The sequence below is a fragment of the Schistocerca gregaria genome, chromosome 8 (genome assembly GCF_023897955.1).
Source record: "Schistocerca gregaria isolate iqSchGreg1 chromosome 8, iqSchGreg1.2, whole genome shotgun sequence".
Lineage (NCBI taxonomy): Eukaryota > Metazoa > Arthropoda > Insecta > Orthoptera > Acrididae > Schistocerca > Schistocerca gregaria.
The window spans coordinates 212054019-212074644 of record NC_064927.1 but is presented as its reverse complement, the minus strand read 5'-3'; the positions used below and the strand labels follow the sequence as shown (position 1 = coordinate 212074644).

Genomic DNA, 20626 nt, shown 5'->3' with positions numbered 1-20626 from the left:
TGTTGGACTTCCTTAAAATGTCATCATACGTCAGACAGGAAGAAACGAAGATTTCAAATCCAGACTGAATGTTGTGGATTAAAGACATGTTATTTGTATAATACAGAAGTATAAATGTCTTCGGTTTCTGTGTTGAAACGAAGTTTGTTTCATTAGTAACATGAGGAATAGCTAAAATTAATGTGCAAGTTCGCGTATAAAGCACTGTGATGTTAAGTAATCTCTTAAGATTCAGATCGCAGACGTACTCTGCTCGACCACTTAAATAGAAATAAAGACATGATATGTTGAAAATAGACTTCACAAATGAGCTAAGAAACTTTGTGGAACTGAATGTAGTTTATTTATCACAAATTACGAGTTTGCCAATGTTGACATGCCTTCATAATGTACAGAATTATAGTGAATAATGTGCTGGCATGACCCAGTTATTGTTACAATATTTACATTTATTTGTATATACATGGTAACTATAATAAAGTCTTAAGAGTACAGACGACAGAAGATATTAAAGTGTAATCTCTTTCAAACACAACTACTGAAACTATTCTGAACGTTAGACAAGTTAGGGCATGTTCATTTAGAACAAATGAAATGATAAATTCGATTAATACCCAATCCCTTCTAGTAGTGTTTTTCCCCATTCTCGAAAACATGTATTTCAATAGCCTGAGCCGTTCACAACTATGCTGAACAGTTATTTTAGTTGAATTTATCATTTATCCTTTGAGGAACATGGTCCAGACATCCTATACAAAATTCCACAATTCCATAAATATAAATACACTGTTGACACTAGAAGTACTTCAGCAAGCATACTCCTCAATACTCAATACAAAATTAAAGTTAAAAATATGTCATTCGTCACATTTTAAGTAAACATTGTACATAGCTGTACGATCTAACTATTAGAGCTGTAGGAATTAGCTCGAGTTCTTGTTGTACAAGGTAGAGGATCCTTACAAATTAATCTTTCTGTTCTTGATCTAACTGAAAGCAATCTGCATGATACAATTAAACGCTCCCCATACTGCTACAATTAGTAAAACGTGAAAAATATGGCGCTTACAGAAATTTTATAATTTAATGTACATTTGACACGGAGGCTCAGTTATGCTTTAAACCTGTCACTTTTTTCCTTTTCTGAATGAATCGTGCTCTAGTACAGTAAAGCTTAAGCTTCAGTCTTCGTGGCTTCACATGGTGGTTTATAAATACAGGTTGTTAGAGCTAAATGTGCAGATATTGTGCTCATTGGTACCTTGATATGTATCCACTTCAAATTGTTAGTTGCTTTTATCTGCATCTAACACGCTTCCTTCAAACACACCACTACCTGATGTTTTCCGCAGGTTCTTAATTGCTGTACTAAATGCATTAAACCTGCCAGTATAAACTGACCTGACCGTTTTGCTTCTATACTTCAGTATATGAACTGCTACCCAGGGGGGAATAACATTAATGGGTTGCTCTTGACGCTGATACTTGGAGGTACTAACCAACCTAAAAACATAATACTCCTAATGGCTATAATTATTCGTCGCCAAATGAAGTAAATAGTGATATAATATAGTTCAGTTCAGTGTCCTCAGTCATCAATAAAAATATCTGCACTTCAGTATATCCCTAGCAATCTGTATATTTTTTGATCGCATTAGTTTGGTCTGTACACAAATCATTAACTGAAATACACAAAGAGTATGTTTACGAATATTATATGATTAATCAGAGAAGTGTAGTTGAAAACAAGCTTTTGTGTTCAAGTAATGTCTCTGAAAGTGAGATTAATCTCACTCTTACAATGCAGATTCCACTACTGTGCCTTTTACACTTTCCTTGAATTTGATTTCGACTTTCAGTTGCGACACTACAATGGAACCTGAAAATCTGTATGAGAGGAAAAAAAAACGGTAGACAAACATAAAGAAAACAGCTACTTTCCATTGTAATTTTATGGTCTCCATTTTGTCTGACATGACGCTCATATTGTACAAACTGTTGGGCAATGGAGATAATAGTATAGATGAACTGAGCACAGGAAAGTCACCTGTAATACAAAATCAGCATCGCGTACTTCTACTCTTAGCTGGTTACGCTGCCACATTTTCTGCCTAGAGCACATAGCTAACATCACCAGATCTTCTTGAGAGTAATATCCAAGAAGCTACGAGGAACTATATACGTATTTCACTCTCATGTCCGACGACTGCTTGTTAGGCCACCGTCTGCGCCCATGACCATCTCGTGGGTTGGCTGTTGCCACTTGAGGAGTGTATCAACAGCGTTTCAGAACTTTGGCGATCGCCAGTGACATCATCAGTACGAGAACCACTTGCTGCACTTAGCGTGTCCCTCTTTATACCTGCACCGACAGACGGACGAGATTTTGCAATCGAACGGATGTCGTTGGCTCTTTCTGCTTGGAAATATTGAGCTGTTGGGAATGTGTTTCTCTGTTGTAAAGGTAAACTATTGCGAATTGAATCCCCAGGATATTGGAGAGGGGCGGCAGGTTTGGGATACAAGTAACCGACCACCTCCTGCTGTTGAGCTGCAGCTGGGAGTGCTTCATCAAATGTGCGTGGCTTCTCCTGCGAGTACCGACCTTCACTGCCTGCTTTCACAGATCTGGAAGCGTCTGAAGATGGAAGCGCCAGGGTGGCAGAGCTGAGGAACGACCCAGCTCCTTCCAGCGGCGAGCTTCCCGAGCGTGGTGACCCTCCTGCTATACCTGGAATCCTTCTCGGAGGTCCAGAGGTCTGTGGTCGCCCGTCGAAACGTCGCCTTGGCTTCGTCGGCTCGCAGAGAAAGCTGTGGAATGGGTCATCACAAATGTTGCCACTATGGTGGTGATGGTGGTGGTCGTGGTGGTCGTGCCCGGTTTTGTCCGGAAGGACGCGGGCGTCGTCGTTCTGGGCTGCGGCCGGCTGGACGTCATTGTCAGCAGGAACTGTAGGGGGTCTTGAGGTCGATAAAGGCGGTCGAAAAGTGGGAACGCGCTCCGCCTGAGCTGGGGTGTTAGCCAATGGAGCGAATGGAGGTGGCTGCGGTTTCGTTGCCGCAGTTTCTAGGCATTTCCCACCCAACTTCGCACATGATGTGACTGGCTGTGAGTTTGATGCAGCTGGGCTGGGTCTCTCTTGAGGTCTAGAACCCGAAGCTGCCGTCGTTGTTGGCCTGATCTGCGCTGTCGGTAATCTGTTGAAAAAATCAGGTGACACTGCAGGTTTTGAAGGCGGCACTGTTCTTGTTGGGTATGCTACGTCAGATCTGCGACTTGAATCCTCCACTATATATGGTCGTGGCTCATTATGGAGCACATTCTGTGGATCTGGATCACTCACGGTCGTCAAGAGATTAGATGCTGCTTGTTCCGAACGGTAGCTAGGGAACTGTGGCGATATGATGGGCAATGTAGCGATAGTCGGTCGTGGTACAGCTCTTGCCTGGCTGTGGCAAGGAGGAGTGGGACTTGTCGTTTGTACCGTTTCACTTTCAGTTGTAGTTGGAAGTCTTCGAGAAGTTGTTTGATGCTGAGGAAATTGTGAGTATTCATTCTGTATAGGGAGTGTAGGTTTCCTTCGTTGTTGAGGAGGGGAAGTTGTCAATGGTGCTACACTCGATGTGAACGACTGTCTAGCTGCTGGAGTAGTGAGACTGCTGGAGGAGACGAAGTTTCCTGGAGGTGGGATGGCAGTAGCCTTGACGAATGTACTGTCTCCCACGAATGGAAGTCCATCCGCCCGCGCTCTGTCTGGTGACGATCCGGCTGGAAGGAGAGCCGGTTGCGGAAGCCGACCGTAGACCCTCCGTCGCTTGCTGGTGTCAACCTTCTGGCACAGGAAGCTGTGGAAGGGGTCGCTGCAGAGGTCCCTGCCCTCATGGTGGTGGTGGTGGTGGTGGTGGTGGCCAGCGTCGTCATTGGGCCGTGGTACTGCCACTGCAGGGGCATCCTGTGCTGCCTGAGGCTCGATCACAGGACCACTCACCACTGTTGTAGGTTTTGGGGTCGTAGCTGGTGGCTGCGTTGTGAGCGGCTTCCTCGACGGAGGGGCTGTTGTGGTTGACGCCCTGGTCGTGGTGGGAGTCGGCGTCGTAGTGGTAGATCTCTGGGGCTGACGCTTGGGTTCCCCTCGTGTGGTCGCTAATGGCGGCGGTGTAGCTTTCCGTGGAGCCGGCAGCTGTAACAAGTAAACCAAATTTACATCAGCATTTATATACGCTGTCCTTCGTGTTTTAGATGCTCACCACGAGTGTAAAGGAATATTACATTGAATAAATTTACTGACATAAAACATGGTGTGTGTCTCCTCAGCATAACTTTAAAACCAAGTGCACACGGGGATATCTTATTGCAACAGTGCCACATGAAATAAGTTACAGGGGTTGGACAAAAAAGTACGGAAACACAACGCATTACCGTGTCTAATAATTACTGTGTAGACAACCCGTTGACATTCAAAATAGCATCCTCGATATGAACAACATCATCTTTTATGCGAGATACGTGGATGACATTCTTCTACTAGTTAATAACTCTCCAGAAAGAATAAAGCAAATATTCGCAACGTTTAACAGTCTACATGAAAAAATAAAATTCACACAAGAATTGAGATCAACTGATAGAGCACTAAATTATCTTGATTTAACGTTGACTATTAAAGATGCTAAAATAGAGTTCAACATATTCCGGAAGGCAACTTATTCAGACAACATCATCCCGGCTGATTCAACCCACCCCCAAATGCATAAAATGGCGTTTTTCTATTCTAGTATCCATCGGGCGATTTCTATCCCGTTGTCAGATGTCAACCTCGGAAAAGAATTACAAATTCTCGAGAGTATTGCACAGAATAATGGCTATGACGCAAAGATGGTGAGTCAATTATATCATAAGAAAACGCGAAAAAGGACAACGACTTTAGTAAACACAAATACTCAAGCCAAAGATCAGACCAAGAAATGGTTGTCACTTCCTTATATAGGTAATGTCTCCTACAAGATAGGCCGCCTGTTGAAAAATTCAGGTTTTAAAATTTCCTTCTCGACGAGTAATAGTTTAAAGCAAAATTTGGTTCATACTCTTGAGAAAGACTGTGATAAGTCAGCGAAATCAGGCGTATACAAGATTATGTGTGCTGATTGCCCATGTTATTACATAGGTCAAAAGGCAGAGCTATAGCAGTAAGGTTTAAAGAACATCTTCCAATAAAGAGCATAGGAACACGGGGTTTCAGCCTTTGCGGAACATCTGGTGCAAATGGTTCATACACCTAAACCTTTACGTGACATAGAGATACTACATCATGAAGTGAAGGGCTATAGAGTCGACACGCTTGAGGAACTACAAATTTATGCACACCTAATTACAGATAGAGGCACTTTACTGAACGATCAACTGTATCTTAAAAGTAGGGCATATTTCGAAGGCTTCCAGCCTATATTAGGTTTACAATAATTCATAATGCATGTGACCGTTACAGTTTCTGTAATTACAGAACCTTTCCTATTGATGTTCATACGAGATTTGTTGGTCAGTTTATAAGGCTCTTGTAGTAGAATGTAAAACGTAGTCACACTGAATACTGTAATTTACTTACATTAGTAAAGTATAAAATTAATGCATAGCAAAAATGCTATCTGGCGCGTGCGTAAAAAGTTTCAAATGGTTCAATTGGCTCTGAGCACTATGGGACTTATCATGTATGGTCATCAGTCCCCTACAACTTAGAACTACTTAAACCTAACTAACCTAAGGACAGCACACAACACCCAGCCATCGTTTGGCGTAATAAGAGTTTGATTCTATACGTCTCGCGCATGCGCGCCGCCCTCTGTGAGGCAGACCGCGAAGCCTCTAGTCACACGACGAGGCCCATACAACGGGCTTAAAGTCAATTTGCTACAGCTTGTTTTGATAGAAGTGAGAAAGCCTTATGGCTATCCATCAATTTTTATAAAGTTCAATTAGGACATAGCTTGTTTTAGGCAAACTAAATAATATTTTATATAAGTAATACACGTTGCATCCTGTAGGATGACCGTATCTAATATAACTTACTAGCACATTATAGTGTTAAGTTTTTGCAGATTCTGAAGAATCATAAATACAGGTCCCTTGTGGTTTCTAACGGGATGTTGTACAGTTCTGCCTGCAAAATAGCAGCAAATTCAGGTAAGGATGACGGAGGTGGACACCTACCACCCATACCCCAAATGCTCAGTAATACTGCGATCGGCTACTGTGGTAGCAAAAAATGCATCCTCGTGCTGGACGATGAGAGCTGTGTGAACATGGACACTGACATCTTCGAACACAACGATACGAAACAAAAATTGTACCGTGGGATGGCCGTTACTAAAATGGTCACATACTTCTTAACAGTAAAGTGATCTTACAGTGCGACCATGGGGCCTATGGAATGTCACGACATGGCTGCCCTAGTTACCAATCGAAACCCGCCGTGAGACATAGACTCAACCAGAGGTTGGAAACAGTGTGAAACAGTATTCACCCGAACAAACGAGTTTCTTGCTTTACTTCCTAGCCCAGGTTCCATGGCTTCGGCATGTTTTCAGGGGACCGGTATTTGCATCACTGATGACTGGTTTTGGAATTCACACTCGTCCTGCAGCTCCCGTTTGTGGAACCCCCTTCCTGTTCCGGTGCTGACAGGGCTTCAGAATGCGACGTTCTGATCTCCAGTGGCCGTCCTCTTACTTTTCGTCATAATCGTCTTCAATGTCCCTCTGTCATGATCACTCAGTACCCATTTCCGTCGCCTTGTGACATGGCTGGTGATGATTTTCAGATTTTCCTGTCCGCTGTAGAAATCTTCGGTAAGGTACCTGTTGAAACACCAAATACTGCAGCCACTTGGGTTACAGAAGCAGCCGTCGCAACAACATCAACAGTTTTCTCAAGATATAACTCAGTAGCTCCGACATAATGCACTCACAACTACACATAACATTGTTCTGACCACGACTGACTCTTGCAGCGCATTGAGCACATTGCGCAGGTGCCTCCCATGGTATAGTACAACAGCGCAGCCTGCAGGCTCGGCTAAAACAGACATTTACGTTCGGGACTGCATTTCTCTTTGGTGTTTCCAGATTTTTGTCCAACCTCTGTACAATCCAGGTCAACAGGCAGCAGTCGATGTGATGATAGACCGAGTTGGAGCACGAGCTGTTTCGTTCATAAGCTATAGAAGAGTAGGAATTGTGCTCCTATTAAGTCCAGATGTTTACGCTGGGTAACATGACGTCTGTCTGCCGTAGATGTGTCACCACACGAGGCGATAACGTTCTATGGAGGCGACTCTCGCAGTGTAATATATGGAATGACCTGAGATAAAAGTTAACGGTGTAAAGGCGACTGAAAATGCCCTCCAAGGCTGTATCTACACAGCCGGGATACAAAGGCATTTCAAGAGAAGCTTATCGAACTAGCCTCCACCTTTATTATGATAGTGATGTTTGACGCCTATAGCACCCTGACACAGGTTCATGGACTAAATACGCCGCCGCCTCCAATTGATCACTCTGAAGTCATAAGACTGATCACATCACCGTGGCTGCTTCACCTACTCTTGTATTAAGTCTCGCCTGTTTATAACTCTACCTTTATGCCACTATTTACATTCTTACTTTTTATTCAACTCACCTCACATTCATATGTCATGCATTCAGGCTTATTTGAAATAGTCTTTCATTTCCATATAATGTCGTAGACTACATTGTGTCACGAAGAAAGATGTGTAGCCGCCCATAACTGCGAAACCGGTGCCAATGCAGGATTATGCGTGCGAACAGACATCTCGATTATGTCCCACAAACGTTCGATGGAATTGGTGTTGGACTGTCTGGGTGGCCAAATCAACTGCTCGAATTGTCTACAATGTTCTTGAAACCAGTCACGAGCAATTACAGCCCGGTGACAGGGCGCACTGTCATCCATAAAAATATGCATCTTTGTTTGGGAAAATGAAGTCCACGAATGGCTGCAAAAGGCCTCCAAGTATACGAACATATCGATTTCCAGTCAATGAATTGTTCAGCTGGACTAGAGAACCCAGTCCATTCCATGTAAACACAGCCCACATAATTACAGAGCCACCACCAGCCTGCACAGTGTCGCTTCTCTCGGTCGTTAGGTGAAGGCCGTTGGCCACTGCGTTGTTCCTGCCTGAAATTTGGTGTTCTCGGCACACTCTTGACACTTTGAATTTCAGAATACTGAATTCCCGAACGATTTCCTAAATTGAATGTCTCATGCGTCCAGCTGCAATTACCATTCCACGTTCAAAGTTTGTTAATTTCCGTCGTGCTGCCGTAATCACACCGATAACATTTTCGCATGAATCACCTGATTACATAGGACAGCCCTGCCAATGCACTGCCTTTTATACCTTGCGTACGTGATACTGCCGCCGTCTCTACATGTGCATATCTCTATCCCACGTCTTTTGTCACCTCACTGAGTGTAGGTATAATGTCAACTGTCTGTAGTTGCTGCTTTACTGGTGCCGATCTTTGTAAACTTCATATAATACAAAGATAAGAGCTTCATACTTCTATCATGTACTGGCTACGACAATGTGTGCCGATATTGGAAGTTGTAGGTAGCTTATTAATTCTATCCTCACATTTCATATTCATTTTCTTGTTTTTATAAATCCATTGACTATTATTGTTTGTATTTTCCCGTTTTTTGCATATGATGATGGGCGCAAACCCGAACCATTAACCAATTTTAATAAGCTATCGTATAACAGCCACACAGAATTCCACAATCTGCTCAGAAGGTTCCAACGACCTCATTTCGTGTTCAAACGTCAAATTGATACTGGAGGGAAAAGCACATTAGTGGAAAGATTTGTTGATGAAATCGCTGTTCTGGAAATGGATAAGAATTAAAGAACTTGCACAATGGAGAGGCCACTTGCAGAATAAAAAATATGGAGTGCTATTAAACCTATGAATGGAGAAATTATGAAAGGAAAAGAAAGGAAACCTAGAATTTAACGTCTCGTCGACAAAGAGGTCATAAGAGACAGAGCACCAGCTTCATTTTTTTTTCAAGAACAGGGAATAAAATTAACCGTGACCTTTTCGAAGGATGTATGCTTGCAAATGTCTTAAGTGATTTAGTGGGTCATGGAAATCTTGAGTGCATGAGCATCTGGGGTTCTGAGTCTATGCTCCCACGAATGAGAGTTCAGTGTGCTGACCACTACGTCACCAGCAAAAAGCATAAAATTATTTTAAGGTTTATAGAAAAACAACAATCGCTGACGTATGTATCAACAGCTCATCTTAACATCCAAACCAGCATAAGATGGCATATTTTAGATCCAAATTGAATCGCCTACACAAAATTCGACTTGAACCAGTTCAAAAAGAATAATAAATCAGTGTCATTAAAACCGTAGCTTTCGACAATGAATACAGTGCTCTCATGATAGACAAATTACCACAAAAAATTCAAAAACCTTCAGTCAACAAAGCTACACAGCTGATAACCATGAAACTTACACAAGACACAGTAACAAACAGCAAAAACTGTATCCCACTTACTTTCTCAGGGAGCATATCCTATAAAATAAGCTATTTAAAAAGAGTTAGCAGTTCACAACTTAAAGAACAACAACCCCCATACAAAAATCCTGGCATACACAAACTCAACTGTAAAGGCGCCCCTCTTACCATATAGGACAAACTGGAAGAAACATTGCGACTCGGTTTGAAGAACATGTAGATTCCATACGTTTGAACAACATTTCAAAATCCACACTTGCCTAGCACACAACTACTAACAATCATGGAATAAAGAGCACTGAAGACCATGTACAAGTATTGCACTATGCTGACAAAGGTAGCTTTATGAATAAAAATATATGTAGAAATATATGTACATAAAAGCGGATCACCACAAAATCTCCCCAATGAACAAATCGAGTTAGCCAGTGCAGCCATCATTCAAAATTTCATCCAGCTGCTTTCTAATTTAAAGTAAAAAAAATGAAATTTCCACTGTTGTAATATTTATATATGCATGTCCATGCCAAACTATTTACTGTCACTTCAGTGTAAGCCATAATATATCCATAGCTATTATGGACTTTATCATTTACTTTGGTTTCAATGTATACTATAATATTCAGGTGATAACACTGCAGCAACACTTTATAACTAACTGCTTTATTGGTTTATCTTAATTTTGATCATTTATCTTTCAGTGTGACTGGTAAGTAATGTAACATTAGCAATTTGTAAATTTCTATTCTCACATATATGTACATAACGAAATATCTCTGTGACTTGAGGCATTGTTATGGTTGTAATGTCGCTATCTTTGTATACATACCTCTATGTGATGAAACTTCTTAGTGTATGACTGGTGCTTTACGTTATGTGCATACATATACATAAATAAGTGCACTATATAGTTTTCGCTGCTGCAAGATGATAAGCAGCCAGCACTGGAACATAACGGCGAGAATTCTTCATCGTAAGTAATCGAAACATCTTCCCTTTAATAATTTTTATACATGAGTTAAAATCTTTGTGGGGCACAATTACAGTTAAAAATTCTTGTCTCACATCTTGTATTGGTTGTAGGACACCACCACCCCAACGAGATTTCGTCTGTTAGGGAAATAACATGCGTGAACTAGTCGCCTGAAAATCAACCTGTCCGTTTGAAACCGGTAGCGGTGCAGCACTGTAAGAACTAGCTGGTTGCTGCAATCGTCTACGTATGTAAGAGTCAAACTGCATTACGTCACCTCGCTGGGTGCAAATACTGAAAGGCAGAAGAAATGGTAGTTACGAATTTAACTTCGAAGTGGCGAACCAAGAAGTAGACTAAAAGGGAGAACTTCATAAGTGCCTGAGCTCTGTTTGCCAGAAACTTCGTTCAGTGGAAGGCGAGCAAAATAAGCAAACACCTGTTTAGTCTTATCGGTAACTATTCGATAGTTTGAGAGATAACGACCCTCAAAGTTTCTTACGTAATTTAGATGCCTGTAAGAGTGCGAGAAACGCATCCGAGCTGGTGGCACAATAGCAAGCGTCGCGGTTTCTCGCTTTCTGTGTTCCGTGTTCGAAACCTGCTTATTGTTTTTATTACATTTATATTTTTCATGTATTTACTCATGTCAGCAGAGGACGTAGTTGATAAAATCATGTCGGATTTGGAGAAACGAAATAGGTGAGTATGACATAGCCATTTTGATGGTAGTGTTACGTACAACGTCGCTAGTTCTACGAGGAGGAACGGCGAGTGCGACTTCAAATTTGTTATGGCACTTAATAATTTCATTTAAACAACTTTGAATAGCGTAAAAACGTGTTATCTGCGTGGTACATCAACTACAGACAATTTTCATTGACATGACAACCTGGAATTTTTTTTATGTGGAACTCAATTTTAAACGTATATGTAACAGTGAGGTAGTTGTTGATAAGAACTCTCATAGTAAAGCATCGAGGGTAGATGATGTAGTGTTGGGTTTAAGATTGGTAACAATAATGAACCCTCAGATTCAGTGGCAATGGAAAATATTGATGCGAATTGTATTGTGGTGACTCAACACCCCACGACGGATGATTCTGTTGTTGGATACGTCCTTGATCTTCACTTAATTCATCCGTAATCTATATGGTACAATACATATGTAGAATTGTGGACAGTTGAGAATGTGAGTCTCACGGGAAGAGTGCAAGGGATAAGTCCCTGCAGTCGCGTTATTCATCTGTGTCCTCGGTGGCTCAGATGGATAGAGCTTCTGCCATCTAACCAGGAGATCCCTGGTTCGAGTGCCGGTCGGGGCACACATTTTCAGCTGTCCACATCCAGATATTTCAACAACACCTATCGGCAGCTGAGATTGTCAGTTAGTCATCATTTATTCCCGGGAAAAGCTGCATCGTCATCAACAGTAACTGTTCTTTCGAGAACAAGTTACCGTCTTCGTATATAATTCATCAGTATTTGATAATGATGGACCGAAAAACGATCTGCAAACTTTACGTGAATAGGCACTAGTTGAACAGTATACTCAAAGCAAACACGAACGAACTAGACGCAAACCCACTCTAATTAACGGAAGTGAAGAACATTTTACAGGATGTGATGCAGTATTTATTACCAAATTTAAAAATGGAGTTGCCAGAATGGACAGAGCATTCTAATTCCTTTGGTGGGCTTAAGAACAACATAAGCAAATGCGATCCGAAATGGCTGGATATCAATCCCAGTTATTTCTGCCCCAATATGAAGTACAAAGGATTTCTGTATCAAATTTATCTCTCTCGCGGTTTCTCCAAAACCACGCAGAAAAATTCTGAGATGGTACATCTGAAAAAGTAACTATTTGCCTCGTCTGCCGTTCTCATCCTACACAGCTAGTTATATGGCCTTGATGAAGTGTATGCAAACACCGAGCGACGTGGAACAGTATTCAGAAAATGTGCTCGTTCTCGAAAGTACGGCGCCACAGGTCTTCACTCGGCCTTCCAGCTTGATATTTTGCGCGGCTTCCGTACACTGCTTAAGGTAAATACCGGGATGGTTCCTCTGAAATGTACACATTCTATTTCAGTAGCCTTCATGCCACAGTCCGAGTTCGTGATCAGTATCCATTCACCTCGACGTCGACGGAACGTAAAATCCTAACCATCCATACTTCCATCATTCCACGTCGATGGAGTTTTAATGCCTGGCCTGTGGTCGGAGGCATAGTGAACGTGACAGTAAATTGTCGATTATGTTGTTTATAGTAGTTTTCACAATACGGTTTCCTTAAACAGAGCTGTCAGGTTTTTGATTCCTATAAAACACTTTAATGTCATGCCTCTATTTCTCTTCTTTTGGAGACTATCGACGCCATTACATTCTCTTACACTGATGCATATCAATGGAAACCGGCCCGTCGAGCAACGATATAATAAAAAATCCGGAATTCCATCAGTCAGACTGATTCTGAAAATAGCGACATGTAACAGGCGAAACCTAATTAAAATGTCAGGATTCGTTCACGAATGAAATTTCAACTGCGCTGTGAGATGGATGCGTGGAGGCAGCTGACAAGGGAATTTTATAACAGGACGTATTGAAAACGTACCGGAATTTTATTCCACTCAGAAAATACATGCAGCCAAACGCACTGTCCTACTTTTCACAATTAAAACGTCTTAACGTCTTCCAGACATTTTGAGACAAATTAGAAGTAGCATGAACGTAACTGAGTTTCGGAAGCACTAGTGGAATGAGAATCCAATCCGCAGGCCATTAAAATGGTGGCAGTATGACATCCGCTTGCACTATATTTCAGACTGACATTATATATACTGAACATCTGGATATGCAGAAGATCAGCACTGTAAGGCAATAACACAACTTTATGACAATGTAGTAGAGTAACCGGCGTTGCCCTGGTATATATTTATTACAATCTTCTTTTAGTTCGTCTCGTCCATTTTCCTCTGTGCATTTCCTCCTTCCCCAGTCTGTGTACTTCGTCTCCTCCTCCTCTGATAAGCTGCTCCTCTCCTCTCTTCTCTCTGTTCATCTACTCTATCATCTCATTCTTCCATCTCTTCCTCGACCTTCCAAGTTTATCTCCATCCTCACAGTAAGTCAATCTCCTCGTCCCCCTCTCCTTTCCATCTCCCCCACCCGCTTCCCTTATTGATGTCTTCCTCTCTCCTCTCTCTAACCATCTCATCCTGTTCCCCTTCTTTGTCAATTTAATCCTCCCCCTTTCTCTGCCATCCTCCCTCCCATCTGTATCTTTCCTACCCCTCTCAGCAATTACAGCTTTCTCACCTTCTGTCTTCATAACTAATTTATCACCCTCACCCGAATGGCAGGCTGGTGTTTCTTACCATCGCAGTATTTCATCTCAGGTAGTACATAAAATGCGTACCAAGTTTCTTGAAATCCATCCAGTACTTCAGGAAGAGCTTCTTGCTGGCGACATTGCTAAAGTACGTACATGTCACATTTATTTCACATATACTTAACATATTTCACAAATAATTGTACGCATATTACACCTGTATCTGCAAAGAATTTCGCCTTGCAGTTTCATGCAACTCAGTCTTTATAACGCCATGTCACCTGATCAATATGTCATGCAATGAAATACCGTAATTCAGCAGGTACATCCAGTGGTATACTTAAACACAGTCTGTGTCAAGTTTTCCGAATAGATGAAATAACAAAAATGGCTCTGAGCACTATGGGACTTAACTGCTGAGGTCATCAGTCCCCTAGAACTTAAAACTACTTAAACTTAACTAACGTAAGGACAGCACACACGTCTATGCCCGAGGCAGGATTCGAACCTGCGACCGTAGCAGTCGAGCGGTTCGAGACTGAAGCGACCCGAACCGCTCGGCCTCACCGGCCGGCGAGGAAGTAACAAATATGCACTAAACTGAGACAGTATGCATAATGAGACAGTTTTTCAAGAGTCACATTCTTTATGACGCCGTAACGTCTAAGCTGTGTGTCGTACAATGATGTAATTTAGCAGATAAATTCAGTGGTATGTGTTAATTCTGTCTAAAAAAAATGGCTCGTGAACACCTTAGTGATAAGGAAGTAATAGAATAAAACGTTTGGACGCGATGTGGAGCATACTGGGTGGTCGCATATAAAGTGCAAGTATTCACAAAGGTCCAGACTGGGTTTTAATTAATTATGGCAGCGAAACTTGGTAGATTTGCGAATGCGTTAATTCGAAACCGACTTATGCTAAGAAAAAACTGGTTCCAGTTTTGCAACCTGGTGCAAATTTGGTGCTGTGGATACATGAAAGACAAACTGAAATGTTTCCGTATGTGAAGAATTAGGCGCGGGGCATGGATATAAAACATAAGACAAAGGCATAATGCTGATAATTTTATTAACCGCTGTGGGTATGTACCTGTGGTCTAGAGGACACAGTCGACCTTTGGCTGTGGAGCGGTGCGGTACGTCCCGGCCGCTCCGTGTCGCGTTTCCGGGTGTGTTGTTGTTTACCGCGCCGGCGCGCTAGTGTTACGTATTGCCGTCACGTTCCTGACACACGATGGCTCTTTCGTATCGGAAAGCCACGATCAAGCTGCAGTTCGACACTACGTACTCTGGACCCAAGGCCCACGAAGTAGAGCGTTTTTTACGCGATGTGGTACATGTTGATCCTAACGAGCTGATCGGTATCCACTTATCTATTGTCTCCAGCGTCGTATATCTTAAGTTCACTGACGACGAAGCATGTGACAAACTTCTCAGACGCTCGACGGCAGGTTATCGGTTCTGCCACTCAGACGGAAACGTGGGTGTGGTGACGCTTGAACGTGCTGGATTGGGAATCCAAAATGTGCGCGTGTTTGAGCTCCCTTTTGAAGTTCCAGCGGATTTGGTCACCCTTGCTCTTCGACCCTATGGAACAGTTCTCGGCCACACGGCCGAAAAATGGAAGACCTTCGACACCTACCCTGTCCTTAACGGGGTGCGACAAGTCCGTATTGACCTGCATCGCCATATTCCTTCGTATCTCACGATCGCTGGTTGCAGGGCAATAATTATTTACGACGGTTAGCCGAGAACCTGCTCCGGTTGTGGCCAGACGGGACACATGAGTACCGAATGCCTGCAACGGCGTCTCGTGCAGACACCCTCGACCGACCAGATTCGTCCGTCGACACCGACCTCTCTGCCGATTACGTATGTTGCGGCGGCGAGACGGGAGACGCCAGCTGTATATGACGACCCCACTGTATTGGTGCGAGCTTTGGAGGACCCTGCAGTAGCTTCCACGGAGCCCCAAGCGTCTTTCAGTGCTGATGCTACTGATGTCCTTTCGTCGGACCCCGGCGCACCGTCACAACGGCTCGCCGACGGTGCGATGGAAGTTGAAGCACAGGATGCAGCGTCCTCCCCTTGCCCTACGTCGGAAACAGAGGCGCGGCAGCGTAAGCAGAAATCACCCAAGCGTCATAAGAAGCGGCGCAAGACAACCGACGACGTAGAACAGCCCGAGGCGACACCGCTGGATGACGAGGTGCCTCAACCGCTCCATCGCGCCGACACAGGCGACCCTACCGTCTCACACGGTTCGACGTCTTCTCCCACTACCGCTGGGTCTGAACCACATGGGGATTCGGGAGATCACCGCAGCTCCGAGACCGGGGATGCACCCTTGCCTCCGTCTGCCTCTCGAGATCCAGTGGTGTCAACGTCCCTGGGCGACTGGGCGCAGGAGATGGAGTTGCAGGATGCGTTTCAGAACCAAGACGATGCACCGATGCCGATGGCAGCGTCTACGCGGCCGGCGACAGACGCCTAGGACGGCATGAGCACCTCTCGTCGCTGCCTAGCACTTCGCAAGAACGGCGCTCCACGTCACGACTACTGCCCTCCTGTCATACCATGGTCACCTCCCGAAACTTGATGGACCAGACATACCGCCTCGCCACGATCAACGTCAATGGCATTACATCTGATGTCAAGACCCGTATGCTGAAGGATACGTTACGCGCTGCGGATCTGGACGTTGTTTTCCTTCAAGAAGTCCGATCAGGACTCTGTCTCGATGCCTACGGATATGACGCCTACACTATGCCTGCAGATGTGGGCGGCGGAGGTACGGCGATTCTACTGCGGGAAGGGATAATGGCCACTGATGTCTCCTATTTACCGTCGGCCCGGGGGGTCGCACTCACGATTGGTACAGTACGTCTGGTGAACTTATATGCTCCTTCAGGCACCGGCAAAAGGAGAGAACGGCGCACCTTTTTTGCCGAAGATATAGCCCCGCTCTTCCAGGGCAATACCGACCACTTGGTAGTAGGCGGCGATTTTAATTGTGTGCTCCGCCCATCCGACCAGGAGCCACACTATACCACCTGCCCGGCACTCCAGGCACTTGTACAGGACTTGGCCTTGTTGGACACCTGGATCATCCAACACGGCGACCGTCGAGCACACACCTACTTTACTAGTCACTCCGCGAGCCGTTTGGATCGAGTCTACGTCACCCGGGGCCTACGATCGGCCGTTGTCGACGCTGAGATGTGGCCGGCAGCGTTCACGGATCACCTCGCATATGTGTGTACTCTCACCCTTCCCCGCCAGCGCGTCCGCCGAAGTAGGGGTCCGTGGCGCCTCAATATGGCCCTTCTTGATGAGATAAATTGCAGACGCGCAGTCGAGTCCACATGGAGCAATTGCTACCGGCGTTTACCCGCCTACCGTTCTGTACTTCAATGGTGGTTACGGTGTGCAAAACCCGCACTGTGCCGAACATTAGTCAGCTATGGACGCGACCGAGCGCGCTGGTATACTGCGACTACTGATTTTTACTATACTGCGCTCCGCAAACTGGCTGTACAACCGCCGTCGCCAGAGCGACAATCAGCAGTACAACGCGTCAAGGCACAATTGCTTCGTATCAACGCCGTACGTCTTGCGGGTGTGCGGGTGCGAGCGAGGACGACTGATGATGTTCGTGGTGAACGACCTTCCCTCCACCATATCATTCAAGAACGCCGAAGACGCAAGAGGCAGCTCATTACCGAGGTTGAGACGGAGGACGAGCGACGCGTTGACGCACAAATGGATATCGTCCGAACGTTCACACAGTCATATAAACTTCTTTACGAGAGGGAGTCCCACATGAATGTAGGGGTCAGGGAAGTCCTATCTGACCTACCAGTCTCTCGGAACCTACAAGATGATGCTACGCTCTTGTCGGCGGTGACTTTGGAAGAACTGCGAGAGGCTCTGTTGCGTGGCTCTCCCAACAAAACGCCTGGCCCTGACGGCCTCCCTCTTGAATTTTACAAGCGGTTCTTTGATCTCATGGACCCAATGTGGGTCAGGATGTACAGTGAACTCCTGGACGCCGATTTTCAGGTACCATCTGACTTTACTGAGGGTCTCTTGATCCCTGTGCCCAAACCCGGCGGAGGCCGTCGCCCTCTTGATTTTCGCCCGTTGACAATGCTAAACACTGACTATAAGCTGTTGACACGCATGCTCCGTGAGAGGCTCAAACCTACGGTAATGGCGGCCATTCACACTGATCAAACCTGCCTCGGGGGCGACACTAATGTGTTTACGACTTTAAGCACCTATAGAGACGTGGTGGCGCTCATGCAAACTTACCGCCTCCAAGGCGCTCTTGTTGCGCTGGACTTCGACCATGCTTTCGACCGCGTTAACCATGGTTTCCTGCGTACTGTTATGGAACACATCGGTGTCCCACGTCTGACGACGTCTGTTGTGCTTCGATTGATCCATGGGGCTGTCACGAGGATTATGATCAACGGCTGTCGGTCCGCCCCCGTCCGTGTCAACACGTCCGTCCGGCATGGTTGTCCTCTTTCTGCCATGCTCTTCGCCGTTGCCCTCGAACCAGCTCTTCACGGACTACGGCGACGCTTAGAAGGACTTACCCTCCGTTCCGTAACCTTTCGATGTGGTGCATACGCCGACGATGTGATGTTCTTAGCACGGTCTGGTGACGAAATACACACGGCGTTTTCCTGGCTCCACCAGTATGGGGCGGTGGCAGGCAGTGTGCTCAACCTTCGGAAATCACGCTACATGTAGGTAGGACGAGGAATGCCTGCAGGTCTGGCCGTACCTCTGACAAAGGTCCCGATGCTCAAGTGTTTAGGGATATCACTCCATCGACAAATACAACGCACGGCGGCCTTTACGTATCGTATGGTCTTACGACGACTCCGTTTAGAGGCTCGTCTCAATAAATTCAGATCACTGAACATTTTGCAACGCGCCCAATACGTTAATGTGTACATGGCTTCTCACCTTAACCATTACGCCCATGTACTGCCGATAACGGACACGATGGCTTCCAGGATACAGGCAGTGTTTGGACACGTGGTGAACGATGGTGCTGTTTTCAAGATCCGTTTTGTTACGCTTACTTTACCCGTCGACAAAGGCGGTGTTGGACTCACTCACGTCAAGCACAGAGCGCTGGCACTGTATCTCCGTTACATGAGGCGACTCTGGCTTTCACCAACAGCCAGTCTCCCCGGCCTACTGATTGAAGAAGTGGCCCCACGTACGCTGTACCCACCGGTACCAGTTGGACATTTATCGCCCTCGCTGTCACACATTAGAACGTTTTTCGTAGAGCATAGCTATGTGTTGCGGGTTATATCGGAGACACGGAATCCGACAGCGAAGACTTATTATAGTGCTCTCCAGCACTGGACTCCGGATAACGACATTGTACGGCGCCACCCTAAGGTCGACTGGCCACGAGTATGGCGAGCCATCCACGCGCCGTTCCTGTCTACTTTCGTGCGGTCGACGTGGTATGTGGTCGTTAACGAGAAACTTCCAACCCGACAACGGCTGCATGCCATTCACCTAATTGACGACCCTGTGTGCCCCCGTTGCACGACGTTAGACACGGACGAACATAGACTGAACTGTGGCCCCGCGCGTGAGTGCTGGAAACTGATCCGCCAGATCCTGGCTTTCCTGCTCCGCCGCCCCTACGTTTCGATTTTACCCCAAGAACTCTTTCATCCCGACGCTGTCTATTTCCCTATGACCCGGATGAATGCGGTTAATTGGGTACGAGGAATGGCGATACACTACATATACCGCGATGGAGACAAAGACGTCCTCGATTTATGGTACTATATGATCGACGAGTTTCTGGTCTTAACGAACAGACAGGATTACCGGAACCTTTTTGCGAACTATTTGGGTTCGTCATTCATGGACCCACCACCCAGCTGGGGTGTGCCGGGTGTGAGAAGACATTAACTTGTAGATGTGATCTTTCCACGATTCCCCTATGGTAACAGAAACAGTCTCTGACTGTGTGCAGCGGCCCCGGGCGCTCCAACGATTGGTGGCTGGTGATGTCCAATGCAATGACGACCGCCCGTTCCTGGCCGCCCTCCTAGCAATGTGACCGCGGCGAGCAAGATGGCCCTTTTTAGTTCACTTTATTGGCAACTTTTTGCGCATGGCTGCCTTGTTTTTTTATGCATTCTCAAAAAAAAAAAATAAATGTAGTTAGTAGTTTGTGAAATAAGCATTGTAGGCTGTGATTATATTTTTGTTGAGCTTAATAATTATTGTGTGTAGAAACACCATTTTCATTAAGTATTCATTGACATATTTCTGTACATGTTATTTGCATAAGTGCCTTAGTACAACTTCAGTTTTGTGGCTTTGTCATCGCATTTCCATGAAAGTAACCAAAAAGATGGGAGGTTATTTTGTGCACAGACTGATTTTTTCTTTTCTTTTTTTGTAATATTTTTATTTTCCATTTGAAGTGTAAAATTTGAGCTTAATTGTTATGTTCTGCACCACAAAGGTGAAGCTTTGTAAGACTTTTCCCAATAAGTTGTTTTCTTGTGTACTATTTTGTAATTGAATCTCATTTGTATTATAAAAAAAATCAAAAAATCAAAAAAAGAGACAAAAAAACAAAAAACAAAAAAAAGAAAAAAAACAAAAAAAGTGGTCAGCGCGATAGAATATCAATCCTAAAGGCCCGGGTTCGATTCCCGGCAGGGTTGGAGATTTTGTCTGATCAGGGACTGGGAGTAGTGTTGTCCTAATCAAAAAAAA

General features: G+C 44.7%; 1 protein-coding gene across 1 annotated transcript in view; it reads right to left on the bottom strand.

The window, feature by feature from the left end:
- Positions 1-328: 328 nt before the first annotated feature.
- Positions 329-20626, bottom strand: part of LOC126284893 (mucin-2-like) — a 47477-nt gene continuing 27179 nt past the window's right edge. Inside the window, exon 2 of the mRNA XM_049984151.1 lies at positions 329-4181. Within this exon, the coding sequence (XP_049840108.1) occupies positions 2214-4181 (1968 nt within the window). The 3' untranslated portion in view covers positions 329-2213. The remainder of the gene's footprint in view (positions 4182-20626) is intronic.